Source organism: Stegostoma tigrinum, chromosome 11 (genome assembly GCF_030684315.1).
Source record: "Stegostoma tigrinum isolate sSteTig4 chromosome 11, sSteTig4.hap1, whole genome shotgun sequence".
NCBI lineage: Eukaryota > Metazoa > Chordata > Chondrichthyes > Orectolobiformes > Stegostomatidae > Stegostoma > Stegostoma tigrinum.
Genome location: NC_081364.1, coordinates 18,435,594 through 18,446,150, shown reverse-complemented (window position 1 = coordinate 18,446,150; position 10,557 = coordinate 18,435,594). Strand labels below are relative to the sequence as shown.

The window sequence follows — 10,557 nt, the reverse complement described above, 5'->3', positions numbered from 1 at the left end:
ATCTCAGGAGCACAAAAGCTGACGTTTCGGGCCTAGACCCTTCATCAGAGATGGGGATGGGGTGAGGGAACTGGAATAAATAGGGAGAGAGGGGGAGGCGGACCGAAGATGGAGAGTAAAGAAGATAGGTGGAGAGAGTGTAGGTGGGGAGGTAGGGAGGGGATAGGTCAGTCCAGGGGAGACGGACAGGTCAAGGAGGTGGGATGAGGTTAGTAGGTAGCTGGGGGTGCGGCTTGGGGTGGGAGGAAGGGATGGGTGAGAGGAAGAACCGGTTAGGGAGGCAGAGACAGGTTGGACTGGTTTTGGGATGCAGTGGGGGGGGGGGGGGGGGAAGAGCTGGGCTGGTTGTGTGGTGCAGTGGGGGGAGGGGATGAACTGGGCTGGTTTAGGGATGCAGTAGGGGAAGGGGAGATTTTGAAACTGGTGAAGTCCACATTGATACCATATGGCTGCAGGGTTCCCAGGCGGAATATGAGTTGCTGTTCCTGCAACCTTCGGGTGGCATCATTGTGGCAGTGCAGGAGGCCCATGATGGACATGTCATCAAGAGAATGGGAAGGGGAGTGGAAATGGTTTGCGACTGGGAGGTGCAGTTGTTTGTTGCGAACTGAGCGGAGGTGTTCTGCAAAGCGGTCCCCAAGCCTCCGCTTGGTTTCCCCAATGTAGAGGAAGCCGCACTGGGTACAGTGGATGCAGTATACCACATTGGCAGATGTGCAGGTGAACCTCTGCTTAATGTGGAATGTCATCTTGGGGGTGAGGGAGGAGGTGTGGGGACAAGTGTAGCATTTCCTGCGGTTGCAGGGGAAGGTGCCGGGTGTGGTGGGGTTGGAGGGCAGTGTGGAGCGAACAAGGGAGTCACGGAGAGAGTGGTCTCTCCGGAAAGCAGACAGTGGAGGGGATGGAAAAATGTCTTGGGTGGTGGGGTCGGATTGTAAATGGCGGAAGTGTCGGAGGATAATGCGTTGTATCCGGAGGTTGGTAGGGTGGTGTGTGAGAACGAGGGGGATCCTCTTGTGGCGGGGGCGGGGTGTGAGGGATGTGTCGCGGGAAATGCGGGAGACGCGGTCAAGGGCGTTCTCGATCACCGTCGGGGGAAAGTTGCGGTCCTTAAAGAACTTGGACATCTGGGATGTGCGGGAGTGGAATGTCTTATCGTGGGAGCAGATGCGGTGGAGGCGGAGGAATTGGGAATAGGGGATGGAATTTTTGCAGGAGGGTGGGTGGGAGGAGGTGTATTCTAGGTAGCTGTGGGAGTCAGTGGGCTTGAAATGGACATCAGTTACAAGCTGGTTGCCTGAGATGGAGACAGAGGGATGTGCTGGAGATGGCCCAGGTCAACTGAAGGTTGGGGTGGAAGGTGTTGGTGAAGTGGATGAACTGTTCGAGCTCCTCTGGGGAGCAAGAGGCAGCGCCGATACAGTCATCAATGTACCGGAGGAAGAGGTGGGGTTTGGGGCCTGTGTAGGTGCGGAAGAGGGACTGTTCCACGTAACCTACAAAGAGGCAGGCATAGCTGGGGCCCATGCGGGTGCCCATGGCCACCCCCTTAGTCTGTAGGAAGTGGGAGGAGTCAAAAGAGAAGTTGTTGAGTGTGAGGACGAGTTCAGCTAGGCGGATGAGAGTGTCGGTGGAGGGGGACTGGTCGGGCCTGCGGGACAGGAAGAAGCGGAGGGCCTTGAGGCCATCTCCATGCGGAATGCAGGTGTACAGGGACTGGACGTCCATGGTGAATATGAGGTGTTGGGGGCCAGGGAATTGGAAGTCCTGGAGGAGGTGGAGGGCGTGGGTGGTGTCACGGACGTAGGTGGGGAGTTCCTGGACCAAAGGGGAGAAAATGGAGTCCAGATAGGTGGAGATGAGTTCGGTGGGGCAGGAGCAGGCTGAGACGATGGGTCGACCAGGGCAGGCAGGTTTGTGGATTTTGGGAAGGAGATAGAAACGGGCCATGCGGGGTTGGGGAACAATGAGGTTGGAGGCTGTGGGTGGGAGGTCCCCTGAGGTGATGAGGTCGTGAATGGTGTTGGAGATGATGGTTTGGTGCTCGGGTGTGGGGTCATGATCGAGGAGGCGGTAGGAGGTGGTGTCGGAGAGTTGGCGTCTGGCCTCGGCGATGTAGAGGTCAGTGCGCCATACTACCACTGCGCCACCCTTGTCTGCGTGTTTGATGGTGAGGTTGGGGTTGGAGCGGAGGGCTGCCCGTTCTGCGGGGGAGAGGTTGGAGTGGGTGAGAGGGGTGGAGAGGTTGAGGCGGTTAATGTCTCGACGGCAGTTGGAGATGAAGAGGTCGAGGGAGGGTAGGAGGCCTGGGGGTGGTGTCCAGGAGGAGGACTTGTGTTGGAAGCGGGTGAAGGGGTCAGTGGAAGGAGGGTTGGGTTCCCGGTTGAAGAAGTAGGCATGGAGGCGAAGACGGCAGAAAAACTGCTCTATGTCCGACCGTGACTGGTATTCGTTGATGTGTGGTTGTAGGGGGACAAATGTGAGCCCCTTGCTAAGGACTGACCGTTCGTCCTCAGTCAGTGGGAGGTCTGGGGGGATGGTGAAGATGCGGCAGGGCTCGGTGTGGCTGTCTCCTCTGGGGTTGCAGGCTGTGGGCGGAGCGATGAGGTCGTCGGCCGTGGGTGGGGTTCCGTTGGCCGTGGGCGGGGTTCCGTCGGTGTCGACCGTGGGCGGGGTTCCGTCGGCGTCGACCGTGGGCGGGGTTCCGTCGGCGGTTGGAGGATCGGGGTGGGCGGCAGCAGCTGAGGTGAGGGTGGTGTGTGGGCTGTAGTACCTGGACGTGGAGGTGGTGACTGCAGCAGCGGTTCCGGAAGTTCTGTGGCCGGCGGAGGCGGATGTGACGTCATCGGTGGGGTCTCCGGCCGTGTCCTCATGGTCAATGGCGGCGGGTGCATGGTGGGGGAGGGGCAGGGACAGAGTCGGGATTTGGCAGGCGCAGGAATCCTCTTGTGGGTGGCAGGGGCCAGTGAGTTGGTTGTACTTACGATTTTTGGTGTCCAGTAAAGCTGAGTGGAACTGGGTGTTCAGTCTGTGGATCCCGCGGAGGATAAAAAACAGCAGGGGTCCTTTGCAGGTCTGGGAGAGGGAGGCTCTGAGCTGGGGCAGGCTGGATTGCAGTGCCTGGGAGTTGCCGGCGCATGGCTGCGAGTGTCTGTTTCAGGAGTCACAGGGAGAAACGCTTCTGAAGGGTCTGAATATTCTGGGTGTAGAGGTGGTCACGGTTGGGGCCAAATTGGGAAGGCTGAAATGTGGACTGTAGTCCCTTGGGGATGATCTGGTTCCGTAGGCAGGTGCTGAGGAAGGTGATGTGGCTGTGGTACCTGGTTTGCTTCAGGACATGGTCGAGCAGTTTCAAGGCCGAAGAGATTACAAGAGAGTTGCAATGGGAGAGAGATTTCCTGAGGTTGGTCCGGAGGGAGGAGGGTAACTTCTTCAGGTTAGGCATCCCTGGAAGAGGCTTCGCAGTGAGGTTAAAATAGTATCAGAGATAATGGGAACTGCAGATGCTGGAGATTCCAAGATAATAAAATGTGATGCTGGATGAACACAGCAGGCCAAGCAGCATCTCAGGAGCACAAAAGCTGACGTTTCGGGCCTAGACCCTTCATCAGAGAGGGGGATGGGGGGAGGGAACTGGAATAAATAGGGAGAGAGGGGGAGGCGGACCGAAGATGGAGAGTAAAGAAGATAGGTGGAGAGAGTATAGGTGGGGAGCTAGGGAGGGGATAGGTCAGTCCAGGGGAGACGGACAGGTCAAGGAGGTGGGATGAGGTTAGTAGGTAGCTGGGGGTGCGGCTTGGGGTGGGAGGAAGGGATGGGTGAGAGGAAGAACCGGTTAGGGAGGCAGAGACAGGTTGGACTGGTTTTGGGATGCAGTGGGTGGGGGGGGAAGAGCTGGGCTGGTTGTGTGGTGCAGTGGGGGGAGGGGATGAACTGGGCTGGTTTAGGGATGCAGTAGGGGAAGGGGAGATTTTGAAACTGGTGAAGTCCACATTGATACCATATGGCTGCAGGGTTCCCAGGCGGAATATGAGTTGCTGTTCCTGCAACCTTCGGGTGGCATCATTGTGGCAGTACAGGAGGCCCATGATGGACATGTCATCAAGAGAATGGGAGGGGGAGTGGAAATGGTTTGCGACTGGGAGGTGCAGTTGTTTGTTGCGAACTGAGCGGAGGTATTCTGCAAAGCGGTCCCCAAGCCTCCGCTTGGTTTCCCCAATGTAGAGGAAGCCGCACCGGGTACAGTGGATGCAGTATACCACATTGGCAGATGTGCAGGTTATACCACGGAATTGCTAGAGGCCTAGTATTTCAACAAAACATTGAACTGGACTTGATATCTAAGTCACTGAAAAAAAAAAGAACCATGTGAACAAACTATGGCATATAAAATAAGCAGGTCAAAACACAAAACATTAACATGTCACCAGAGGCACATTGATGATGTTATGTAGCAGAGTGACAAAGTGTCTGCAAATGCTGGCTCAGAAGTTTACAACCTCAACTTCAGCTGTGCCTCTCACTGTCTGTTGCTAAAAGGCTGCTAATAAATTGACAGTATTTGGACATGGTAGATTTAGGGCTCTTTTTGCCAAAGCACAGGGGACATGAGCTCAAAAAGTGTCCCAGCCGGTCTGGTAGCATTTGTGGAGGGAGAGAGGGAGAGAGAGAGGGAGAGGGAGAGAAAAAAAAGAGTGCTGTCCCCAGCAGTTGCTAAACCAACTGGGTTTCTCCAGTAGTTTGTTTTACTTTAGAAGTGAACTTGCTGACATTTGTCCCAAATGCTGGGCAAGGAGAAATAAATTAGTTATCAAAAGCTTGATCAGTTCCCTCTCGTGGACACCATAGCACCATAGTAAGAGTGTAGTCACCCAGGCATTGCCAAAGTATATGCATTTAACATGCCCTAGCCTGGTAACCAGTGTGCTTGCTTAGTGAAACACTAAACAGAGGTTCAGATTGTGTGGGTTTTTCCATTTTAAATGAACTGAAAAAACCTTTAAAACACAAATGATGCAATGCTTCTAAACTAGAACCCAAAATTTGGCATAGATCAAGAATTCAAAAATCAGTGCTAGAAATAATGTTAAGATTTAGCACTGAATTCCCAAATGTAAACAGCAAAAAGTTTCAAACCAAGTAATTCCAAAGTTAGTTATAAAACAAGTAGAGTTCTCATTCAAATGAGATCATGATTAAGAAGTGGCACATGCTGCATTTCTTGGATTGCTGACTGAAGTGGGATGTTTATTTTCTGCACATCTTAGCATGGGGTGTTGGTGTTGAGCAAGGTCTTTCGTCTTTCCACCCAAAGAGATTATGACACCAACGTTGATGACTTTGACTGCTGTCCGTTTCCCAAAGACCTGGAGTTGTAATGCAATGATCTCCCAAGGTTTTGGGTTTTCCAAACATGAAACACGCTGGAATCAAGCTGCAGCTATAAAAACCTCAGGATACCAGTTATGTGCAGGATAAAAAAAAAAGTGTGAAGCTAGATGAACGCAGTAGGCCAAGCAGCATCAAAAGCACAAAAGCTGCCATTTTGGGCCTAGACCCTTCAGAGAGGGGGATGAGGGGAAAAAAGGGTTCTGTAATAAATAGGGAGAGAGGGGGAAAGTGGACCAAAGATGGAGAAGAGAGTTGCAGTGGGAGAGAGAGATTCCGAGGTTGGTCCGGAGGGAGGAGGGTAACATCTTCAGGTTGGGCATCCTGGAAGAGGCTTCGCAGTAAAGGTTAAAGTTGTGATCAGAGATGATCCAATTTTAACTTCACTCTGAAGCCTCACCGGAAGAGGTTACCCTCCTCCCTCTGGACCAACCTTAGAATCTCTCTCCCACTGCAACTCTCTTCTCCATCCTTGGTCCACCTTCCCCCTCTCCTTATTTCAGAACCCTCTCCTCATCCCCCTCTCTGAAGGGTCTAGGCCCAAAATGGCAGCTTTTGATGCCGCTTGGCCTGCTGTGTTCATCCAGCTTCACACTTTGTTATCTTGGATTCTCCAGCATCTGCAGTTCCCATTATCTCTGATACCACTCATGTACCAGTTTTCAGCAAGTCACAATATAGTCAAGATTTGTTTAATAAATATCTTGTAATTACAACCATTTTTCAATTGAATGAATTTTATACATTTACTTTAGTGCTAAGGTAACATATGGATTGCAAGAGGACTGGAGTTCAGTTGCAAGTTTTTCCATTGTCATCATGCACTATAATTAAATCAGCCATTTTTAAACAATTCCATTTTTCCCCAATTGTATCTGTTGATAACATCACTTCCTCAAAGCAAGGTAGATTCTGATGTAGCTGGCTGATAAAGAGGCATTCAACAAGAAACTGAATAATAAAACCCAGAGGGCATATGAGGAAATAGTAGTCTCTGCCAGTGGGTTAATATCCTTTTTGCAGTCAAAATAGGTTAGATTGTTTTAGCATGTGGCTGAATTATTGCCGCTGGAGGTTAAAATGAGGGTGGGGTCAGGGAAGGAGGAACAAAACTAATATGGTCTGCAAACTTTACTGGTGGTGATGTGCTGTTTTCCTGACTATCCTCAAGTCATTTGGTCACTTAAATAGCCCAAGTTTACCTGGATGTAGGCAATGTAGAGAGAACATTAGGCAGTGTCTGTTTTGCAGAAAAGGAGTAGTTTTTTGAAGATTGCAGTATTGCAATTAATTATTCCACAACACCTGAGCTGACCTCTAATTAGTGTTTACAGCACTAGTATAGCTTGTTCAGGATTGATGCAATAAAGCAGATGCATTCAAGTTCATTTGAGTAGAAAACCCTGAAAGTAGCAGATGCATGTAATTAACACTTTTTACTTCATACCATCAATCCAGATGGTCTGATTATACACTCTTGAACAAATTGACCATGAAACACATTGCAGTGACATACTTGCAGGGCAATTTCATGCTGATGCTACAAAACTGTAGCAAAAAAAGAGCTCTCTGGTTAAAGTTCATTGGCAAGAAGAAAAAAGTAGGAGGGCAAACAGTTCATTCGAGTGCCCAGAAAGGTTTGACTGCTGCCCGTTTCTCATCCTCATCCAGCAGGTGCTGCATATAGTATGAAGTTCCAAGGAGCACATGACCTGTAGCTTGCATTGTGAACATTGTCAAACGCAAGGCTTCCCTAAATAGGAAGAAGGGGAAGAAAAAATATTAAAGTGTTTAGTAAATAGGTAGCATTAAATAAAATTCAAATAAGTGTAAGAATTACTGTGGAAACCAAGTTTCGATTTGCTGCATTCAGTAATTAAAAAATGCTTTTATAGCATAGAGCCCACAAGTAGTTAGTGCTTGATTAGAGTCGAGAACATTTCTTCTAGAATTTATGGACTGTAGATGTGGGAAATGGGTAGGTAAATGTTAGTAACAGAAGTTGCAACTTTACAGTCACAACAAGTGTACAGCAGAACAGGCCATTCATCTCAACTGTGTTACCATTTAAATTTTCAGTTGTTTCTGGTATGATAGCAGTTAAGAATACAATTGATGTTTCTCAATCCAATAACTTGATTAACCAAAGCTGCAAAACATATGGAGGTTTCATTACATGATCACTATGATAAGAGATGAAAAAGTAGCATTAAAAAGAGCAAAGGAATCATTTCTGATGAAGGGTCTAGGCCCAAAATATCAGCTTTCTTGCTCCTGATGTTGCTTGGCCTGCTGTTCATCCAGCTGTTACACCTTGTTATCTGAGATTTTCCAGCAATGCAATTCCTATCTCTGAAAGGAATCACCTCACAAGGCAAAGACATGTGAAAGAAGCAAGGAAAGGATGATTGTTACCATCAAAAATAGAGGATGACAGAAGGGAGAGAGAAATAAAGTTGTAGAGGGATTTGAGAAAATTCTAATAGTGTAAGTGCCAAACCCAGTGTAATAAAATGGAGGGACAAGGGAGATAGGGAGAGAAAAATGAAGTAGGAGCACTACAAAGTTTAAGTGGAGGTTGAAATTGTGATCAGCATAAAATTGTTTACTGCAGGGACTGATTGCTTCCTCTCTCTTGGAGACTGATTTTTTTGGAGGGGGGGGGGGGGAAGAGAACAGCATGGGAGGGCAAACGTTGAAGGTAGCCTTTGTTGTAGTTAATATCTGGGACAAAAGAAGCCTTTCTGTAGTGTTTAAAAAGACATTACAACCTAAGGGGGAATAATAACTACCAGTAGCATTGCAAGACCATGTCCTGTAAATCTGTATTTACAGGAATAATATATTGTTTGAATGCACTGGTTCAGTAATCTTTCTAAAGCTAGAAATCAACATACAACAGTTCCAACAAGGAAACATGGGAATGTTGCCTGCAGGGGTGCAGTGAAGTGAAATAAAGAGTAATTCCTTTACAATATAGGAAAAAAGACAGGGAAGAGAAGCAGGAAGCAGGAGACCAGGTCCATTATGGTTGCATCATAAGATGCTGGTAACACCAGCAATCCCATTACCAATGTTTTTCTACTTTTAGGTTATTAAAAGGCTGGAGCCACAAAATACTTAATTCACCAAGTGACTGGGTTTGGAATTTTCTTACCTCATTATTTTTTTGGCTCCTACACATTGGACATCATATGATACAGAGTATGATCCATACAGTGTCGCTTTCACACTCAGACAGCCGATAAAATCCTGAGGATTTTCTTTATAGAGGTCAAAGGTTATTCTGGCAACATCTTTTCTTCTGCGTAATTTATCAGTGAATCCAAGATGAAAACCACTGTTCTGTTTTTTAAAAAAATATAATTCTCAGCAAGCTAAGGAAGCTTCAGGATAACTACAAGCTTGTAGAATTGCAACTGTTTGCTTATGGACTGGTACCAAATATATTGCAAACAGTTGTTTGTACAAACAAACTTCTCCAGTTCCAGCCATGATAAAGCTGGGGCAGATTATGGAAGAACATTCACGTGCAAGACCAGTTTAGACTAGAGCTGTAACATGTTGCAGGAGTAATTGTTAGAAGCAAATCTTTAAGATTACAGAATGTAAACATCTTTCCCCAAAGAAACACTAATGCAGCCCTCACCTCCAATGGTGTCCATTTCTGTCCTTTCTCAAGCACCATGAGCAGTGTATTATCAAGTACTGTCTGAAAGAATTCTTCTGTCTCAATGCATGTCCCATCCTCTTCCAGTAGCAGAGACACACTGGATGTTGTATGTAACGATTCTTGTACCTGTAACACAGGAGCAAAATTGATATCCAAAACAGTGACAAGAACAGGAAAGGTGGCAGGGAAAAAAATACCCAAAAGAAACAGGTTTGGTCATGACTACTCTTGGGAGTACTTTAAGGAACCTAGCATTATTTCAACAAGTAATAGGAAAGTCTAGTCCACGCAAGGTTAGCTTCAATTTTAAAAAGATGAAATTACTATCATGATATTCTGAGACCAAATGAAATGAAGTTTCCTCAAGGGGACAAACAGTTCACTGATTTGTTTGTACGTCATAAATTCAGATAAAACAATTGACCATTACCTTGGATCCAAAAGACATGAAAACTTCACACCTAGTTGTTTTGGAAATCACTAAAACAAACTTTTATATCAGCATTCAAAAGAAAGTGTAAAAAATTAACTTTGGGGATCACTAGTTACATTTGTAACTGACATGCTATGTAGTTTTATTTGACATTGGGCAATACTACTTTGCTTCCTGTCAAGATTCTACAGCACCAATTTGCTTCACTTGATGTGACAGGGATGCAATCGATTTAAAATGAAGGTCAGTCCGAATCCAGCCCTAGAAACTTAACACTAGTTATGGCAAGGCCATTTAGACACTTGAACTTCTGAAGTGAGTGAGTACCTTCCAGCAGAGGGCAACTGAGAGGGAGAGGCGTCACTTTGGTGAATACATTAGAGCCTGGAAGCAGTCACCTGCATTGAGGAGCAGATTGTCATGGGCCGGATATTAAGGAGTACTTAAGCCTCAAAACATTACATCACTGTAGTGTTTCCTTCCCTCCCCTGACTAAACAAAAAAGTAAGCAGGAAAGCGGTTCTGCTATTGCAAGTTTGTTGGTAGCAGAATGAGAAGTAAGGCATTGGCTCAAGAGATAATGGAAACTGCTGATGCTGAAGAATCCAAGATAACAAAGTGTGGAGCTGGATGATCATAGCAGGCCAAGCAGCATCTCAGGAGCACAAAAACAGATGTTTCGGGCCTAGACCCTTAAGAGGCTTTGGTGAGCAGTGGTTCAGCAACAGTTACAGGTAAACTCAGGCAAAGTCCTTTCACCTTTTCTCTTTAGTCTTAGCTTTTGAGATGGTAGTCAGGGAAGTGGCATGCTCCTACTGCAGGACGTAGGAGCTCAGGGAGACTGCCATCATCCCTGATGACTAGTCCTGTGGGAGGTACACCCAGCTACAGCTCCAGGGAGGACGTTTTTAGGAGCTGGATGCATTCAGAACCATCTGAGATGCTGAGCCCATCACAGATTAGAGTTTCAGAGGTGGTCACAGCTAAGGTGCAGGCAGAGAGAGTAGATGAGTGACCACCAGGAAAGGCAAAGAGAGCAGGGGTCCCCTGTGACCATTCCCCT

General features: G+C 47.5%; 1 protein-coding gene across 3 annotated transcripts in view; it reads right to left on the bottom strand.

Moving 5' to 3' along the window:
* Positions 1-6,805: 6,805 nt before the first annotated feature.
* The window catches only part of cidec (cell death inducing DFFA like effector c), a 43,427-nt gene continuing 39,675 nt past the window's right edge, over positions 6,806-10,557 (bottom strand). For all 3 annotated transcript variants that reach the window (XM_048547788.2, XM_048547787.1, XM_048547786.1), the window contains exons 4-6: positions 9,038-9,187; positions 8,546-8,733; positions 6,806-7,141 (exon numbers count right to left, since the gene is read on the bottom strand). In XM_048547788.2, coding sequence (XP_048403745.1) covers positions 7,006-7,141; positions 8,546-8,733; positions 9,038-9,187 — 474 coding nt within the window. In that variant the 3' untranslated portion in view covers positions 6,806-7,005. The remainder of the gene's footprint in view (positions 7,142-8,545; positions 8,734-9,037; positions 9,188-10,557) is intronic.